The sequence below is a fragment of the Miscanthus floridulus genome, chromosome 15 (assembly GCF_019320115.1).
Source record: "Miscanthus floridulus cultivar M001 chromosome 15, ASM1932011v1, whole genome shotgun sequence".
NCBI lineage: Eukaryota > Viridiplantae > Streptophyta > Magnoliopsida > Poales > Poaceae > Miscanthus > Miscanthus floridulus.
In genome coordinates, this window is record NC_089594.1 from 49,426,662 (window position 1) to 49,447,671 (window position 21,010).

The following is a 21,010-nucleotide window of genomic DNA, read 5'->3' on the forward strand; positions in this document are numbered from 1 at the left end:
TACCGCCCCATGGAAACTCTTCTTGTCCCCAAGCAAAGGCATGTAATCGAGAGCAAGTTTCCTTCATCAGTAAATGTTAGCAAGTTTCTATGCTATTTAATGTATGGCCGGCTGCCTCCTGGGAGTCTCCCAGGCTGCTGCTTTAGTTCTCAGCTGCCACCTGGGATTCCCCCAGCATGTTGCCTCGGTTCTTCCCATCCTTTATTCTCTATAGCTTAGTCTCCTCTTCTATATATATCTTGTAACCAATCTTCAGTTGAATTAAGCAATACATGTTCATCCACTCTCACGGTACCAAGAGACTGTCACGATCCTGTGACTTCCTGCTTCCGCTACCTCCTCTAGCGAGCCATTGCCCCCTCCAGCCATGGCTCCACCTTCTACCTCTGCTGCCACTGCTGCCCAGGCCGAGCTTGAGCAGACCGCCGCCCGAGAGCGCACGGCCGCTGCTTGTGACCGCGCCGCCGCCATGGAGAAGGCTGCTGATAGATATGTACATTAGGCAAGTACATATTAGGCAAGTCTATATTTAGTGTGATTAGCACCTGCCATGTATTGCATGTATACTCAGCCATATTGGCTATATATATGAAGATCACCCCCCACGTTGGGTGTGGTGTTTCCCCTAATCTCTCTATCATTCTACATGGTATCAAAGACCGAGATCAATTAGATCCTGGACCTTCTGCTTCCGCCTCTTTCCCTCTCCCGGCGCCCCTCGCGATGCCTGACACCACCGATGCTGCCGCGGCCGCAGCTGCTGCCGCGGCACCACCACCGCCGCAGGCTGTCGTCGTCCACCCCTGCACCGCCGTCAACGTGAACACCCACATTCCGGTGACCCTGGAGATGAAGAATCCCAATTTCACGAAGTGGGCTTCCTTCTTCAAGGCCTTGTGTGGGAAATTCAGTCTTCGTCCCCACATCGACGGGCCTGCTCCTCCCGCTGATGATCCATCGTGGGACATTGCTGAGTGCACTGTTCGCGGTTGGATCTTGAACACCGTCGACGACTTGGTTCTTGATCTTGCCATCACCGACGAGAACCAGTCCGCCCGTGAGCTGTGGGTGGCGATTGAAGGCCTCTTCCGCTCCAATCGCGTGCCCCGGGCAGTCTTTCTGCTTGAGGAGTTTCACTCCTTAAAGCAGGGCGACTCGACGATCGACGAGTACTGCCAGCGGCTCAAGATCAAGGCGGCCGCTCTTCGGGACGTCGGTCACACCGTCGAGGACTCCCAGCTCGTCCTCAGCCTTCTCCGCGGCCTCAACCCGCGCTACACCGCCACCGCCGACGACATCGCCAACTCTGCCGAGCTGCCATCCTTCTCCAGGGCGCGAGAGATGCTCTCCTTCAAAGAGCTGCGTCTCGCCAATGACGAGAAGACCAAGGCTGCCTCTGCCATGATGGCCGCCTCTGGTTCCACCTGCACCTCTCCAGGGTGTCGCTCCTCCTCCTCTGGTGTCACCATTGACGCTCCTCCCAAGGGCCCCGCGGGCAGGCAAGAAACAGGGCGGCTGGCGTGGCCAAGGCATCGGTGAAAGCTGGCAGCAGAGCAGCGGCAGCGGTCAGAAATGGGGCAACCGCCCCATGGGGCCATGGTTTTGCTATAATCCATGGGCCTCCCAGGGCGGCGTTCCCCCTCCAGCCGGCGGCTGGCAGCAGGGCAACAGCCCTGGCGGCTGGCACCCTCACGGTGGCCAGGGCCTCATGGGTGCAAGCCCGCAGGCCCACACCGTTTTCGCCCCTGCTCCGGCATCTCCATCCACTCCAATGTGGAATCAGGCCGGCCTCATCGCCGTTTTGAACCAGATGGTGCTCCAGAACTCCGGCTGGGTCATGGACTCCGACGCCACTTCCCACATGCACAACTCGGATGGTATACTCCTCTCTCGTCAACCCTCTTCTATCCCATCCATCACAGTTGGCAACGGTCATCATCTTCCTGTCTCTTGCTCCGGCACTTCAACATTACTAGGCCACGCGTCCCCCTTTTCACTTCGCAATGTTCTAGTTGTCCCCACTCTAGTGCGTAACTTACTTTTAGTTCGCCAATTCACTCGTGACAACCATTGCACTATCGAATTTGACGCGTTTGGTTTTTCTATTAAGGACCTGCAGACCAGACGCGTGATTCTTCGCTCCAATAGTTCCGATGGCCTCTACACCATCCCTGCCACGCCACATGCCAACCTTGCCACCTCCACCGACCTGTGGCATCATCGTCTTGGTCATCCAGGAGCTACTACCCTACATTTGCTTAGACAAAATAATTCCATTTCATGTAACAAATCAGCTCATACTCTGTGTCACTCGTGTCAACTTGGCAAGCATGTGTGGCTGCCTTTTGGAACTTCTAGTTCAGTTTCATCTCTACCCTTTGAGCTTATACACTGTGATGTTTGGACGTCCTCGGTTGCTAGTATTTCTGGTGCATAGTCATAGATTTTACGGCGGCGTGGCGAGGCGCGGCGACCCACCACCTTCACACCTTTACAGCGTCTATGGCGCGCGGCGTGGTGACGCCATACACACATCAGCGTGGCGAATACATACATTATAGTCTAGGATATTAGAAAATTATATTGACAAATGGTAATGCAAATGTAGCTTAAAAGGTATAGTCTACAATATTTGCAAATCAAAATAGCAATGTAAATGTAGCACAACAGACATAGAACTCTCATCTCTCAAACTTCCAAATCTCTCATCTCTCAAAAGTCATCCCATGCATCCTAACTCAACCGCCTCGGTAAATCAGGCCTAGCCCGCTAGTCTACACCAGCCCACTACCATCACCAATATATAAACGAAATCAGAAATCCTAGGGACTCCACCCTCTCTCCTCTCCTCACTTCACTCTCCAGAGCGACGGCGCTCAAGCGCGACTCCCTCTCCTCCGAGCAACTGCGCCCGAGCACGACTCCCTCTCCCCTTCTCCCCGAGTGACTCCCCCTCTCCCCCAGCAACGGCGCATAGGACCGCGCCCCTCTCCCTCCCCCGCACTCTCCCTCTCTCCGACCGGAGCCAGCTCCCTCTTCTCCCTCTCTGACCAGTGGCATCGGCGCGTGTGGAGGCCGGATCCGGCGGCGGCGAGGCTAGATCTGGCTCAGCTGCCTCTTCTCCCTCCCCGAGCAGCGCGGATCCGTGGCGCGCAGGGGCGGCCACGGTGGCGCAGCGCAGGAACCCTCCACCGACGGTGGGCTCGCGGTGTCCTTCCACGGCGACGTCTAGCTGGTCGCGAGCACAGGGGCGGGCGGAGGGCGACCGTCCTGGCGGCCGACGGCGGCGGCGGCTCGGAGGGCTGCTTGCGGTTGCGTCTCGGGCTCGGTCTCGGAGGGCTCCAATCGGCCACTCGGCCTATACAGGTACCCTCACGGCCTCACCCTCACCCTCACCCTCACCGTCTATTACGCCCGCCACAGCGCACAAAGGCGCCACAGGACGCCAAATCGGCGCCACGGGGACTCCACGGCGCTATGGCGGACGCCATACACGCCGGAGCCGTGGCGTCGCCGTGGTGAGAGCCAAAAAAAACGCCACGGCGATATGGCGACGATATGGCGTCGGTATAGCGACGCCTTAACAACTATGTGCACAGTACTACCTTGTCATCCTCGATGACTTCACCCACTTTTGCTGGACCTTTCCTCTAGTTCACAAGTCCGAGGTAGCCACTCACATCATTAATTTATGTGCCTTTGTCCACACACAGTTTAGCCTTCCTGTCAAAGCGGTTCAAGCTGATAATGGCACTGAGTTCGTTAATAATGCCCTCGCCACCTTCTTTGCTTCCAGCGGCATTCACTTACGACTCTCCTGCCCTTACACCTCCCCTCAAAACGGCAAGGTTGAACGTATCATCCGTTATCTGAACGACATATGCCGCATAATGCTCATCCACGCTCACATGCCGCCCAAATACTGGGCAGAGACGCTAGCTACATCCACATATCTCCTCAATCGGCGCCCCTGCTCAGCCATTCAGCATAGCGTCCCCTATGAGCAACTCTTCTAGCAGCCCCCAGACTATACCATTCTTCGTGTCTTCGGTTGCCTCTGCTATCCCAACCTCACCGCCACTTCTAAACACAAGCTGGCCCCTCGTTCCACTGCTTGTGTCTTTCTCGGATATCCCTCTTCACACAAGGGTTATCAGTGTCTCGACCTCACAACTAGACGGATCATCGTCTCCCGTCATGTTGTCTTCGATGAGATGCATTTTCCATTCAGTACTGACCCCACCAGTTTGCTCCCGAGCTCTCTGGACTTTCTTCTTACAGGTCCTACCGCGTCGGTGCCCCGCACTACTGCCACGGCGCCCCCTGCGGTCGCTTCGTCGCCAGCCAACGCTGAGCAGCCGCACCACTGAGCTCACTTGGAGGAGCTCGCTGAGGACCCCGCCATTCTACACATTGGCCCGGTTCTTGCCACTGCCCCGGCTGCTCCTGCTCCGACCGGCCCTCCACCTCTATGGGTCTACGCTCGGCGGCGTGCTAGTGCTCCGGCACCGCCTCCTGAGCCGGCTCCTGAACCGCTCTCTACACCGGCTGTGGAGGTTCCCCCGCCGGCGCCCGCTGTTCCAGTACAGCCGACTCCTGTTCCAGTTGTGGCGGCCTCTCCGACACCTCCGCCTCCTCCTACCTAGAGCCGGCTTGTGACGCGCCTCCAGACAGGCTCGCTGAAGCGTGTTGATCGTTACGGCTTCCCACCGTCTGCTCACGTTGTCGCCTCCTCTACTACCTCGCCTCTTCCCCGTGACTACAGAGGGGCCCTTGCCGACCCCAGTGGCGCGCGGCTATGGCTGAGGAGTACCAGGCTCTCGTCGACAACAACATGTGGCGACTCGTTTCGTGGCCTCCCGGCGCCAACGTGGTCACAGGCAAGTGGATCTTCAGGCACAAGTTCCACTCCGATGGCACACTGGCTCGTCACAAGGCTTGTTGGGTCGTCCGCGGCTTCACCCAGCGCCACGGCGTTGACTACGACCAGACGTTCAGTCCCGTCGTCAAGCCTGCCACCATTCGGGTCGTCCTCAGCATCGTTGCCTCTCGTCGGTGGCCTATCCATCAGCTGTACGTGAAGAATGCCTTTCTTCATGGTCACCTGAATGAGACGGTCTACTGTCAGTAGCCCCCCGGCTTCGTCGACCCGGCGCGCCCCGACTCCGTCTGTCTCCTTCAGCGCTCCCTCTACGGCCTCAAGCAGGCCCCTCGGGCGTGGCACCAGCGTTTCGCCACGTATGTTCGACAGCTCGGCTTCGTCGCCTCTGCCACCGGCACCTCCCTCTTCGTCTTCACTGAGGGCGGTACCAGTGCCTACTTGCTATTGTACGTCGACGACATCGTCCTCACGGCTTCCTCGGACGCTCTGCTCCGCCGAATCATCGACCGACTTCACTCTGAGTTCGCCATGACGGACCTTGGGGAGCTACATCACTTCCTGGGGATCTCAGTCACTCGCTCCTCCAACGGGCTCTTCCTCAGCCAGCGGCAGTACGCGGTGGACCTTCTTCAGAAGGCAGGCATGGCCGAGTGTCACTCCTCGTCGACACCCGTTGACTCTCGTGCCAAGCTCTCTGCCTCGGAGGGCGCTCCCGTTGCCGACCCCGCCATGTACCGGAGTCTCGTTGGCCCTCTCCAGTACCTGACGCTCACTCGCCCCGACCTGGCGTATGCTGTGCAGCAGGTGTTCCTCTTCATGCGTGACCCGCGCGATGCTCACCTCGCGCTGATCAAGCGCATCCTTCGGTACGTGAAGGGCACGCTGTCGGCTGGCCTCCACATCGGCACTGGGCCTGTCGACAAATTGATTGCATACTCCGACGCTGACTGGGCAGGGTGCCCAAACTCCCGCCGCTCCACATCAGGCTTCTACGTCTTCCTCGGTGACAGCCTGGTATCCTGGTCATCCAAACGGCAAACCACGGTGTCCCGGTCCAGTGCGGAGGCCGAGTACCGGGCTGTGGCTCATGTGGTCGCAGAGTGCTGCTAGCTTCGACAACTTCTTCAGGAACTTCACGTTCCCTTGAAGGTCGCCACTGTTGTCTACTGTGACAACGTCAGCGCTGTCTATATGACAGCCAACCCGGTCCACCACCGCCGTACCAAGCACATTGAGATCGACATCCACTTCGTCCGTGAGAAGGTGGCTCTCGGCGAGGTTCGCGTTCTCCATGTGCCATCCAACTATCAGTTCGCTGACATCATGACAAAGGGTTTGCCGATTCAGCTGTTTGAGGATTTTCGGTCTAGTCTCTGCATCTGGAATCCTAACGCTTCGACTGAGGGGGAGTGATAGATATGTACATTAGGCAAGTGCATATTAGGCAAGTCTATATTTAGTGTGATTAGCACCTGCCATGTATTGCATGTATACTCAGCCATATTGGCTATATATATGAAGATGACCCCCCCCCCCCCCCCCACGTTGGGTGTGTGGTGTTTCCCCTAATCTCTCTATCATTCTACAGCTGCCCTAGACGATGTTGCTGTGGCTGCTTCCCACGTTGCCACTGACGCCCACAAGCGCGTTCGCACTGCCCTTGCCGCCCTCGAGTAGGAGCACTGCACCGCTACAGCTCTTGAACGCGAGGCCTCCGTGGCCTGTGCTCGTGCAGCTCTGTCCACAATGTGGTCTGGTCATGTCACCGGGGGCGTGGGGGGGGGGGGGGGTAGAACCCCGGATACCCACGGTAGACTACATGGCATGCGCTCCTAGGGGCGGTCCAGTCCACAAGACGAAGACCTACAGTGCACGACACTGCTTGGCATGCACCGCAAGACATCAAGGGCGATATCCTAAAGATACTACGAGATCTGTTAGGATACGTTTGATCCCATGATTCATGTAATCTGTTATTACTTTCCGGTTATCTCGTAGATCTAACTGACTTGTAACTCTGCCCTCAGACTATATAAGATGGGCAGGGACCCCCTCAAAACACACGCAATATCATACGATAGCCAATACAATCCAACAGACCACAAGAGTAGGGTATTACGTCGCGCTGAAGGCCCGAACCTGTGTAACTCTTGTGTTTCTGTTGCCTTCTTGTTCTTGATTACATGTATCTCTGCCGATCAATCTACCTTCGTGGGATATTACTCGGAGGACTGCCGACGATATTCTGTCGACAGGGGCCCAGCAGCCGCATCAACCACACCAGTGTGGCACTCAAGGCGTGCGCTTTGGGTCGGCTCCCTTTCCCACACTCCAGCAGGCATTCTTGGCGGCTCCCCACAGCATAAGACCCCCACTGCCTGGCTTTTCTCCCCCTCTGATCACCACATCAATCATAGTACCAGATACCGCATCAGCCGCAGTACTCGGTGCCACATCCACAGCTGTACCAGGTGCCTCCACAGGGTGCCAGCGCTTGGGATCAGCAGTCATTGGTGACTTTTTTCAGCACCATGACTCTCCCTCCCCCCTGCCATCACCGATTGGGTAATTGACTTCGGCGCCTCCAATCATATGGCAATATTTGGCACTTGTACAGGGAGACCAGCCCATGGCGTAGATGCATCAGTATCTGCAGCCAAAGACACCTAATACGTAAAGCCCAACCAAGGATCTCAAGGTTGTGTGTGCCAAGCCCCCCCGTACTCAAGTGGTTGAAGGACTCGACCCAGGCAACCAGACAGTTACCACCATTAGCCTTTTTATGGTCCTTCCAAAGAAAGCCCCTCCGGCGTTTGTCAATTGCCTTAATAACCCATTTTGGTAAGTCCATAGCAATCATCAGATAGATTGGTATGGCAGAGAATACCACCTTAACTTAAATTAGGCAACCTGCTCGGTTCATTAGGGAAGCTTTCCATCCTGAGAGATTATTCGCCACTTTGTCAACGAGAGGAAGCCGCTCCGCTTTATTGGGTTTCATGGTATTATTTTCTCATCATATTCTCTAAATCAAATGCTATTATTTCCAAATTAAGAAAACTACAAGTAAAGTGTTCGACTAAAAACTGTTATGGCTCGTTTGGATTTCATTTTGGAAGAATTGGAATCTACTTTATGGACAAGGCTATTTGGCTTGGAATTTGACATTCCACCACTTTCCAAAGTTTAGATATAAGCTTGTCTTTCATGGGGTGAGAGATAGAAATTGATTCCATAGATCCTCATGCTATATTTCTGCTATGTAACTTATAGCACGCTTTCTGGCAAGCAGAACTGCAGCAAATAAGTATCTCCCATATGGCCAACAACAGTATATAAGTATATTCCCCCATGTGGCCATATTAACTTAATTTATCTGTGTCTAAATTGTGATTATTAGAATGGATTTCAATTCAAGGATCCAAATGGGGCCTTAGTGTCCTTTTGCTGTATGTATGAAGTTCGCTGTGTCTTTGATGGGATTCAACTGAGCCTAAATAGTATTATGGTTTCAGTAAAAGATGAGTTTCTTCTATGGAGTTTGGCTGGAGCTCGGGGAATATCCAATCTCCTTGCTCTAGAGCCAGCCCAATGTGTGAGTTCCTTTCTAGTGGTCTTGGGTCAAGTTTGAATTTGAGAGAGATGTACAATATTAGATGTAAAAGGGTGTGTGTAGGTGTGTGGCTGTATGGGGTTTCTAAACCCACTCCTTTATTCTTCTTAATATAATGATACGAAGCTCTCCTGCGTGTTTGAGAAAAAAAAAGTTTGATGCAAAGTAACGCTATTTGAAATTAAGTAAACTGTGGGTATTCATTGACCCTATTCTTAAGGTTTGGCTCGAACTGATGGTGCCCCTTTTCTATGCTTTTCAGGAAGTACAAGTTGCCTATGTCTTACATTATTCCATTTCCAAAGAAGGGGGATCCTTCGAGTGCCCCAGATTTTGGGCAGGGTCGACAAGTTTTAGCAGTTTATCCTGGCACAACAGCATTATACAGAGCTACCGTAGCTTCTCATCATAAGGTAACATCTTAAAATGACACTAAAACTATGGATAGTTAGTCATAATAATGATGCAAAAATTTCCTTGCGTACTTCAATTTTGAAATATGATGCATTTATGCATTATTGTCATGTTTAATTTGGTCAATGTTATGTGGCTGGAATGTCAGCTATTGGTAGAGGAAGTAGTTGTGAGATGACTCTAGTGGCGTGCCCGTGCCATGGTTTCAGGATGCTTATGTGGAACACGTTTAAGCCCGTGCCCTTGGCAGCAAGGCTAGGAGAGATGCCACTTTACCCATGCACTACAGGACTTTATAGGGTCCACTGTAGTGTGGCCCTTAGGGATGGCAACAGGGCGGGTCGGGGGCTGGGTGAAGCCCTGAAACCCGAAATGAAAACCCGACCTGGCTCCGGACTCGATCTGGGTGGAAATCAGCACCCACCCCCAACCTGACAGGCCCCTTGAACCCGACGGGCCCTTGAAACCCGAGTAACCATAGCATGACAGTAGTAGACGATATATCTTCACATGTACTTTATAAAAAGAAAGACACATGTGGGCATAGAGCAATTTAACAATCACCACACCACATCACATGACCACAACTACTTTGCAACCAGAAGTCTAGAACCAACCTAGCACATATGCTTTACAGTGGTTTACCACAACCACAAGTCCACAATCACAATTCACAGGGACACATTCACTATCTAGCCAATAAGGGCAGTCCCAATGGGATGACTAGGATGCTTTCCATGGCATTAATTAGGTGGCAAGTAAGCAAAATGGTGACTGTCACATTGGAATTAAGGTGGAGAGAGAAGGAAATGGTTTCTAGTACATGAAACTGTCTACACGGGCACCAAGATAGAGTGTGATAGGTAGATGATAGGAGAGAGAAGATAGTGGATTGGCTGAAAAGTATTTTGTAAAAATAATCCATTGGGAATATAGTTTCTATGTGTAGTGTTTACATTTGATGCACTAGCCGCTTGAGATCCACTGCTGCTAGGAGTTGATTTCGCTGAAAATGCAGAAGATGTGCTATACGGCTGGTAACATATGTAACAGAAATTACATGAGAAACAACAACAACAACAACAACAACAAAGCCTTTAAGTCCCAAACAAGTTGGGGTAGGCTAGAGTTGAAACCCAACAGAAGCAATCAAGGTTCAGGCACGTGAATAGCTGTCTTCCAAGCACTCCTATCTAAGGCTAAGTCTTTGGGTATATTCCATCCTTTCAAGTCTCCTTTTATTGCCTCTACCCAAGTCAACTTCGGTCTTCCTCTGCCTCTCTTCACGTTACTATCCTGACTTAGGATTCCACTACGCACCGGTGCATCTGGAGGTCCTCCGTTGCACATGTCCAAACCATCTCAACCGGTGTTGGACAAGCTTTCCTTCAATTGGCGCTACCCCTAATCTCTCACGTATATCATCGTTCCGAACTCGATCCCTTCTTGTATGACCGCAAATCCAACGCAACATACGCATTTCCGCGACACTTAGTTGTTGAATATGTCGTCTTTTCAGTAGGCCAACATTCTGCACCATACAACATAGCAGGTCTAATCGCCGTCCTATAAAACTTGCCTTTTAGCTTCTGTGGTACCCTTTTGTCACATAGGACACCAGACGCTTGTCGCCACTTCATCCACCCTGCTTTGATTCTATGGCTAACATCTTCATCAATATCCCCGTCCCTCTATAGCATTGATCCTAAATATCGAAAGGTATCTTTCCTAGGCACTACTTGACCTTTCAAACTAACATCTTCCTCCTCCCGAGTAGTAGTGCCGAAGTCACATCTCATATACTCAGTTTTAGTTCTACTAAGTCTAAAACCTTTGGACTCCAAAGTCTCCCGCCATAACTCCAGTTTCTGATTCACTCCTGTCCGGCTTTCATCAACTAGCACTACATCGTCCGCGAAAAGCATACACCAAGGGATGTCCCCTTGTATGTCCCTTGTGACCTCATCCATCACTAAAGCAAACAAATAAGGGCTCAAAGCTGACCCTTGATGTAGTCCTATCCTAATCGGAAAGTCATCTGTGTCTTCATCACTTGTTCGAACTCTAGTTACAATATTGCTGTACATGTCCTTAATGAGCTCAATGTACTTCGTTGGGACTTTATGTTTGTCCAAAGCCCACCACATAACATTCCTTGGTATTTTATCATAAGCCTTCTCCAAGTCAATAAAAATCATGTGTAGGTCCTTCTTCTCCTCCCTATACCTGCTCCATAACTTGTCTTATTAAGAAAATAGCTTCCATGGTTGACCTTTCGGGCATGAAACCAAATTGGTTCATAGAGACCCGCGTTATTGCTCTCAAGCGATGCTCGATAACTCTCTCCCATAGCTTCATAGTATGGCTCATCAACTTAATTCCCCGGTAATTTGTACAACTTTGAATATCCCCTTTATTCTTGTAGATCGGTACCAATATACTTCTCCTCCACTCATCAGGCATCTTGTTCGATCGAAAAATATGGTTAAACAGCTTCGTTAACCATACTATAGCTATGTCCCCGAGGCATCTCCACACCTCGATTGGGATACCATCCGGTCCCATCGCCTTACCTCCTTTCATCCTTTTCAACGCCTCTCTGACCTCAGATTCTTGGATTCTCCGCACAAAGCGCCTATTGATGTCATCAAAAGAGTCATCTAACTGAAAGGTTGTGTCCATATTCTCACCATTAAACAATTTGTCAAAATACTCTTGCCATCGATATCGGATCTCATCCTCCTTTGCCAAGAGATGCTCCCTTTCATCCTTAATGCACTTAACTTGGTTGAAGTCCCGTGTCTTTCTCTCACGAACCCTAGCCATCCTATAAATGTCCTTCTCTCCTTTCTTCGTACTCAAATGTTGGTAAAGATCCTCGTATGCTCTACGCTTTGCTACACTTACAGCTCGTTTTGCAGTCTTCTTTGCTACCTTATACTTCTCTATGTTGTCCACACTCCTGTCATGGTACAAGCGTCTATAGCATTCTTTCTTCTCCTTAATAGCCCTTTGGACTTCCTCGTTCCACCACCAAGTATCTTTAGCCTCGCGTCCTCTTCCTTTGGTTACTCCACACACCTCTGAGGCTACCTTCCGAATGTTGGTTGCCATCTTGTCTCACATATTGTTTATGTCGTCTTCTTACTTCCAAGAGCCCTCTTTGATAACTCTTTCCCTAAATACCTCTGACGTCTCCCCTTTTAGTTTCCACCATTTTGTTCTTTCAATCTTAGCTTGTTTATCCCTACGGGCACGCACCTGAAAACGAAAATCTGCCACCAAAAGCTTATGTTGAGAAACAACACACTCCCCTGATATCACCTTACAATCCAAGCATGCTCGTTTGTCCTTTCTTCTTGAGAGGACAAAGTCAATCTGGCTACAGTGTTGTCCGCTACTAAAGGTCACTAGATGAGATTCTCTCTTTCTAAAGAAAGTGTTGGCTATCATCAGGTCAAAAGCTACCGCGAAGTCCAGAACTTCCTCCCCCTCCTGATTCCTACTACCATACCCAAAACCTCCATGAACTACCTCGAAACCTGCGCTTGTAGTACCTACATGCCCATTAAGATCTCCTCCTATAAAAAGCTTCTCACTACTAGGTATAGCTCTAACCAGGTCATCTAAGTCTTCCCAGAACTGTCTCTTAGCACTCTCGTCGAGGCCTACTTGGGGGGCATACGCACTAATTACATTCAAGACCATATCACCAACGACTAAGCTTGACTAAGATAATCCTATCTCCTTGCCTTCTCACTCCCACCACACCATTCTTGAGGCTCTTATCAATCAAAACTCCTACTCCATTTCTATTCGCGACGGTCCCTGTGTACCAAAGCTTGAAGCCTGTATTGTCCACCTCCTTCGCCTTCTGACCCTTCCATTTAGTCTCTTGAACGCATAATATATTTACATGCCTCCTAGTCGTGGTATCAACTAATTCTCTTAACTTACCTGTAAGTGACCCTACATTCCAACTACCTAAACGGATCCTAGTTGGTTCGACTAGCTTCCTTACCCTTCGCACCCGTCGACTCTGATGCGAAGACCCTTGCTCATTTTTCACTACACCCGGGCGCCGATGTAGCGCGCCACTAAGGAAGCGACGACCCGATCCTTGTTACTTGACACCATGCCTAGATCACGACACGGCGCGTCACGGGGGTGACGACCCGGCCCTTGTCCATTTAACACCATACCCGGGTTTCGATATGGCGCGTCGCTAAGAGGGTTACGCCCCAACGATTTTCTTTCGGGTTTCATCTCCATTTAAGTGGCTAAGTTTTTACATTGTCTCGTCACGCCTAACACAACCCTCCTTTACCAGGGCTTGGGACCTGCTATGCTGGGACACCAAAGGCGCCCCACCATAGAAACACTGTAAAAAAATGCAGAGGAAAATATATGCCATCTTTGGTACACTAACAAATGGGATTTGTTGGCCAACAATTGAGTCCATGAGGATAACATGTCAATAGTAGTACTAGTTACCAGGTGAAAGAAAAATCTCTGTTTAGGGGCTGTTTGGGACTGCTCCGCTCTACCTTTTTTAGCCAAATAGATGCAGCTCCCAAACTCTGCTCTAGGAAAAATAGTGGAGTTGTGAGAGCACCTAAAGAGGTGCTTTAGAAACTCTAGTCCAAGGTGGAGTTTGTTGAGCAGTCCCGAACAGGCCCTTAATGTCAAACTTGTTTGCAACTGCTTCTGTGAAAATACAGTTCGAGATCACAAGTATGCCAGGGTCAACATCATTGCATCAGGAATAAAGAATGCCAAATCCATTTGAGCATTTCTTAGGTCGCTGGTTGTCTCACAACTAACTAAACTCACTAAAGCAGCACGGTGTAGCACAATTCATCTAGAACTCCATTAACTAGTGAACTACCTCCCTGATTTGCTACTACAAAGTGTGGGCATATGGCTCAGCTTTGGAGGACCGTGGATCAGAGGACTGGAGGGGGAGTTTCCTTGCTAGAGGTAAAGATAGCGGCCATGCCGGGGATGCGTGACCTGCTGTATGGCTTGAGAGGAAGAGCCAGCATAGGAGTTCGCGGCCCCGCCACCTATCTGTGAGGTTTGGGGTTAGGCTCCTCGCCTCCTTGTTCCCACAACAGGACTTGTTGCCTCATGGAGTCAGAGTAGCATGTTGGTGGCGTGGTGTTGGTGCCAGACTACCATAGCTATGATCGCGTCATTGGGATGCCAGAGTAGGGATGGGAGAGAAGCCAGGTGAGATGGTGGAGGCGTTGGTGCTGTCGTGGACTCGTGTCTCGCATGTGGCGGCGGCGCTGGGGGCTTGGGCGCTAGGTTAGGTATGTTGTATGTGGCGCGCTGCTATTGAGGTTGTTGGTTGGGTCCTCACGGGGCAACAGCCAAATCCGGCCCAACACCTGCCCTAGTTTGGGTCTCTCAACCTATGGACCTGCTGGAAAAAAATAGGACCTAGGTTCTGCACCCGCTAGGTCTAAAACCCATGGGAACGGGACGTGACCCTGACCTGCTGCCATTCCTACTCTCGATTCTCGCTAACATTCTGCCCTCAACCCCATACTGGTATGCTTGTTCTAGACGATCTCTTAATTCAGCTGATGCTCCTTTGCCAACAGTGGCTAAGCTAGAGCAAATGGAAGAGGGTTATGCCTGGCTTGAGGTTGCATTGACTTATCTCTGTTAGACAACAAACCACAACTTGGAATTGGGAATTCGGCTGGCACTGTTACTGCAGCTGCTTGTGATTCCTTAAAGAGCTAAAGATGTACTTTACAGCTAAAAGCAAAACAAACTTAACAACTAAAGCACAAGAAGTTGAAATGGCTGTGATCAGCCCTAATAGACTCAATAGCTAAAGAGCTCTAATAGCTTTAACACACACACGCGCGCGCTTGTCCTTTCAATTCTCCCCGTAAGCCTTGTGTGTCAGTCTTCGAATTGATGTGGATCAGCCCAATTCGCGCCCTCATCTCCTGGAACTTTGCTCGCCCAAGAGACTTGGTGAGAATGTTAGCAAGTTGATCTGCCTTGATGTGGTTGGCCTTCACACTCCTGTCCTCTAGGAGCTTCTGATGAAGTGATACTTGATCCGGATGTGCTTGCTCCTTTCATGGAACACGGGGTTCTTGGCAAGTGCCAGGGTTGACTTGTTGTCCACCCTGAGCTCGACTGCTTTGGCCTCCCTGCCGAGCAGTTTGCCCAGTAGCCAAGCCAACCAAAGTGCCTGCGTTGTGGCAGATGTGGCGGCAATGTACTCAGCTTTGCAGCTTGACAGCGCCACCACCCGCTGCTTGAGGGACTGCTAGCTGACGTGATAGTTGTCAAGGAAGACAAGCGTGCCGCTTGTGCTCTTACTCGTGTCAATGTCATCTGCGAGGTCACTGTCGCAGTACCCGACAACACCCGTCGTGTTGGGGCTCCTCGTGTAGTGCAGACCGTAGACGAGGGTGCCCTCTACGTAGTGCAGGATCCTATTGACTGCCTGCTGGTGCTCCACCGTTGGCTGCTCCATGAACCGGCTCACGTACCCGACGATGAACGCCATGTCCGGCCGGGTGTGCACCAGGTAGCGCAGGCTGTCGACAATGCGCCGGTACTATGTGGCATCAACCTCTTCCGCCAATCAACCTCTTCCGCCGTGTTGTGGTGGCTCAGCTTCAACCTCCCATCAGAATGTGGGCTGAATTGCATCCATCCAGGCTACCCAACTCCACGATGTGCTTGGCGTAGTGTGCTTGATGGAGGGTGATGCCGGTGTCGTCCTAGCGCACCTCGACACCAAGGTAGAAATAGAGGCCAAGGTCACTCATCTAGAAGGTGACCTTCATTTGCGCCTTGAGCGCCTCAATCTCCGCTTCTGCGTCGGTGATGACAAGGTCATCGATGTAGACACCCACCAGCAGGATGGAGCGACAGCTGCCCCGCGGGTGCACCGGAGCCTCATGCGTGCTCTGCCGGAAGCCCATTTCCTTGAGCGTGTTGTCCAGCTTGGCGTTCCACGCCCGCGGTCCTTGTTGCATGCCATAGAGTGCCTTCTGTAGCCGTAGCACCTTGCCCTCCTTGCCGGTGACGACGAAACGGGGGGGGGGGGGGGGGGGGCGGGTTGAGCTGCCACACGTACACCTTCAAGTCGCCATTGAGGAACGCCAACTTTATGTCCATGTGATGGACGCGCCACCCCTCCTGGCCGGCAGTGTGAGGACATAGATGGACTCGATACGAGCCACGGCTGCAAATGCGTCGTCGTAGTCTATCCCTTCTTGCTGGACGAAGCCGTGCAAGCCTTGCCTTGTGCTTGACCACCTCCCCAGCCTCGTTCTTCTTCAGCTTGAACATCCATTTCAAGGTGATCGGGCAGTGGGCATCGAGCAGGTCGACGAGCTCCCAAGTCTAGTTATGCTCGACGGAATCCATCTGCTGCATTGCAGAGCGCCAGGCTACATCACCCTCGGCCTGAGCAAAGCACAAGATTCCCCGGTGTGCATCAGGTGGAGCTCGACGTCGACGTCGATGTCGTGCTGCACAATCGCCAGCTCCGTCTGGTCACCGAGGATGTCGTCCATGGTGCGGTAGCGCAGCGGGGTGCCGTCGTGCACAGCGTCGAGGTGGTCCTCATCGTTATCTAGTGGTGTGGCAAACGTTGCTGCTTGTCGTCTGTTGGAAGCTGGTGTAGCCGCCGGCATAGCTGGTGGAGTGGCGACCGTAGGCGTTGTGCCGGCTGGTACCCCCTAGTCTGGAGATGGTGATCTCGATAGAGCCGACGATGTTTGGGGTGTCAGGGCAGGTGGACTGGACATATATGCAGATTCACTTGCTCCCTTGGTTCCTCCGAGATGAACGTAGTCGAAGATGAAGTCGCTCGTCATTGTCGCCATGCCGCTGCTGGTATCCATGTCCTGCAGCCGTTTCCTTCATCGAAGACGACATTGCGCGCCAAGTGCACGCGTTGGGTTATCGGGTCAAGGACACGGTACGCCTTGATGCCCTCAGCGTAGCCGATGAAGACTCTTGGCGTGCTCCAGCTTGCCGAGGTGGTTTAGCTCCTTGACATATGCCAGGTAGCCGAACGCACGAAGGTATCCGACCGCCCGCGTGCGCCCATGCCAAGCTTCGTAGGGGGTCTTGCCTTCGCTCTTGGCCGACGATTGGTTGAGCAGGTGAACGGTGGTCATCACTGCCTCTCCCCAGAAGGTCACCAGCATGCCCCTCTGCTTGAGCAGGGCACTCGCGGTTGCCAGCACAGTTTGGTTCCGGCGCTTGACCACACCATTCTGCTGTGGGGTGTACAGGTGGCGAACTCCACCACGGTGAACTCCTGTCCATTGTTGGTGCGCAGCACCTGGAGCTTGTGGCCACATTCCTCCGCGGTGGACATGCTTGATGGCGTCTGCTGCTGCTGCTTTTGTTGGGAGGACCGCCCACATGAACTAGGACACGTCGTCCACCAGAGCAGGAAGTAGCACGGGCCTCCAGGAGTTGCTAGTATGACAGGGCCACACAGGTCGCCGTGGACAAGCTCGAGTTGCTTCTGCGCGCGTTACGAAGCCTAACGAGGAGCTTCTGCTTTGTCACCACGCACGTGTCGGACAGCTGCTCGACGTGGTCGGTTGGGGGTACCCCTCGTGCCTTCTCCTTGCGCTCATGCTAGCCTTGTGCCAAGTATACTAATCTGAAGTGGAGCGCTCATGCTAGCTTCTACAGGGCCTCGAAGTGGAGCGCTCATGCTAGCCTTGTGCCATGTATACTAATCTGAATGTCAGCAACTTTTGCAACTGATATAATCTGAATGTCGACACTTTTCGGCCTGATCGGCTGGTATTAAAGTCGGCTGATAAGCCGGCTGAAGTTGATTTGTTGTGAGAGAAAAATACTATACATTCTGGCTGATAAACCGGCTGATAAGTTCAAGTGAACAGGCCTTTTAACTCTGAAATTACGTTGGCTGATGGGCTGGCCTTGTGCCAAGTATACTGACGATCCCACATCATCTAGAACTTAATTCAGTGTTCACCATTGAGATTATTCAGCTTTTTGTGAAAGCCAAAAGTATCAAGATGTGAAGTTGTTGGTAGAATCATTCAAATTAAAGGGTATTATGGAGTTGGAAGAAGATTGAAAAGAGTTTATAAGGTGTTGGGGAATGTGTAAGTGGGAAAATATGTAGAACAATAGATATTATGTTGAGTACAAAGTATGTATGTATTAATGCATGTATAGGTTGGCCGGTTGGGCTAGGGCCGCACGGCCAGCCCAAGCCCATATGTCTAATAGGGATGTTTGCAGTGCAGGGTGGGGTGGGGTGGGGTGGGGTTTGGGGAGTAAATGCAGAAAAGCGAGTAACATAGTCTGACATAACTGTTAAGGAGAAATATTGTTGTACCTCCTTTTATGACAACCAAGGGCAGAGACTGGGCTGGTGCTGCAGCACCGGTCCAGGCAACAAAAACTCGTACAAAATGCTGGTCCAGCTGGTTGGCACCACAGCATCTTATACTTAGAATCAAGACATGCTCAGACTACATGTATTTAGCACCTTCCCTTGCCTGTGTTTTGGCTCCGCCCTTGAAAACTGTTACGAACCTTTGGTATCAGTAAGGATGGAAACAGATCGAATATGCATGGAATCGGATTCCGATGTCACCTTTTACCACATTTTAAATCGAATTCGGATACGAATATTATCGGATACGGATACGAATAGAAAATGGATGGTTCGAATTCTAATTCGAAATTGGATATTTACTCAGTTGACCGTAAAGTGAATATGTCTAAATTCAACCTAGATGATTACAATTTCAGGTTCGTCGATAATAAAAGTGAACTAAATTGAAGCACACACCTAATAATCTCCTAGATAGAAGTGACAAAAAACAGATAGCCATTATCAATATTTTTGGAATTACAAAATTACTACACAAGTAGAGGTTAAATTATTTGTGTATATAACATAGACAAGGATAGCTCATAAAAATAATATAGTTATTAATAAGTATTTATATTAATTAAAAATATCAATTATTTAATCAATATTATATTTATATAAATATATAATATATAATTATTAATCATAAATATAAAATAATAAAATAATTTATATCAACAAATAAATAAACTAAAGTATTAGAAAAATACTGCAATTAATTTAATCTTTATGTATCCTTAATAATTTGAAATTAATACTAAAAGTTATTTCTAGATATACTATTAAATGGTTCTAATGCATCATTAGTAACAATAAAATTAAATAACTGGTTACTCATTATGAAGAGAAAACTATTAAATAGGTTAATGCTACCTTGTTTTCTTTGCGGATACGGATAGTGCCGGATATTGTCGAATACGGATCTGGAATCGGATAGAGAAAAACACTGAAAAACGAATTCAGATATATCCATTTAGTTACCACATTAGAAATGGATATGAATACGGATATCCATATTACAAGTTTTAGCGGATACGGATATCCATTTCCATTTTCCATCCTCATAACAGAGAGCGTAACCACGGGCCGCACGAAGAAGAAAGACCGGTGCGATGACGGACGTGCGGATCAGAGGAAAGCCGCGGCGACACACCACGCGAAACAGAGGAAGGATCCCAAGAAAAAAAATGGATCGTTGGGGAATTAGAATAGTCTAATCCTAACCCCAATCCATGGCTCTGGTACCATGTTACAAACCTTTGGTACTAGAGAGCATAACCACTCCACAAGTGGAGATGACTATATATAGAGAGCCTCATGGGCCATATGGGTCTATAGTATAAGGGCCTTTGTACACTTGAGAAAAACAACTATCATGTAAGAAATATTATGTCATGAAAGACAGCGGGTATACTACGTGTTGCCATATATAAACTGATATGCTTATATGCATTGTACAGACATGGTACATCCACATGGATGTTGCGCAGGTAATTGCCGGACATTTGTTAATTTTCTTAAATTCACCTGTGGTTCTTTTATGACCACCACAAAAAATGGTACTAGTAGTTCTTAATTGGCTCTCCTTTTTTGTTGGCTTGCTTAGTCATTAATGCTCTTGTCTTTCTGTCATCATGTTGATGTGAAACCGGGCTACAAAAAATCCAGAGGAAGTCTGATGAGTAAGTTGTTTGTGCATTTACAATCTTACGGTTTGTTTTAGGTTCAATTTCATATACTAGTCTGCCTTCGGAAAACTGCAGTCTGCCCCTACAACACTGTGGTCATGGCATTTGATTCAAACAATGGAGTGTTTACATTTGGCTGGAATTTCCATTTAGGGTTACTGTCATGCTTTTGTAGCTTTGGCAAAGTTTATGCAAAAGATTTATTTATTAACATCTACAATGCCAAATAAATACCATCAAGACATATTCCATGGTTGATTTAATGAAACTGATTTGATGTTGTTGCATTTTCGATAAACTTAGACGAAGTCAGAGAAGTTTGACATAGGACAAAATTAAAACACAACATTTTGATAGTGGGGGTACTACGTAATCGAAAGTAGTATTATTATGTCTTCCTGAAACTATTTTGTGACTATTACTTGTCTTTTGACAGTTATATTCTGGAGTTTGATGATGATGAGGAGGACGGGTCTCTACCGCAAAGAGCTGTGCCGTTCTATAGGGTGGTTGCCCTCCCGGAGGGCCACCGGCAGTGAAGATCTTTGACGCGGTTGCGCATTTGTAGTGCAACAGATAACGGAAGATAGGATGTCTTTAGTGTGACAATGTGGTGGCCATATCTCTGCAGCTCGGTGCACGTTGAAGTGCAGGCTATAGCGCCTGCGATTTGAGATGAAATAACTTTTATAGCCAGCTTATATCCTGTAAATAGATATGGATCTAGTGTTTTCTGTAATAAAAAAAATGTTTGCCTCCAAACGCTTATCCCAAATTATTTTTGGTAGTGTTAGATCAGCTCAGCAAAGATGAATTTTACAGATAAGTAAGTAGAACCACTTTTATACAAAAAAAAAAACAAGGTATCTTACGAGTTGTAATTAATCTGCTGAATTTCCTTAGGGACAATGCATTGCTACACCTAGATAGTTTCATAGGTCATCTAGAGAGACCTCGGATTAGGATTTTTAATGATGTGGAGGAGAAAGAGGTCATGT

At 49.7% G+C, this 21,010-nt stretch overlaps 1 protein-coding gene across 4 annotated transcripts in view; it reads left to right on the forward strand.

The window, feature by feature from the left end:
* LOC136508037 (SAGA-associated factor 29 homolog A-like) overlaps positions 1-20,805 on the forward strand; it is a 40,480-nt gene extending 19,675 nt beyond the window's left edge. For 3 of the 4 annotated variants that reach the window (XM_066502639.1, XM_066502641.1, XM_066502640.1), the window contains exons 7-9: positions 8,758-8,908; positions 19,993-20,006; positions 20,449-20,805. In XM_066502639.1, coding sequence (XP_066358736.1) covers positions 8,758-8,908; positions 19,993-20,006; positions 20,449-20,551 — 268 coding nt within the window. In that variant the 3' untranslated portion in view covers positions 20,552-20,805. The remainder of the gene's footprint in view (positions 1-8,757; positions 8,909-19,992; positions 20,007-20,448) is intronic. The other variant, XM_066502642.1, reaches the window with a different exon arrangement.
* Positions 20,806-21,010: the final 205 nt, after the last annotated feature.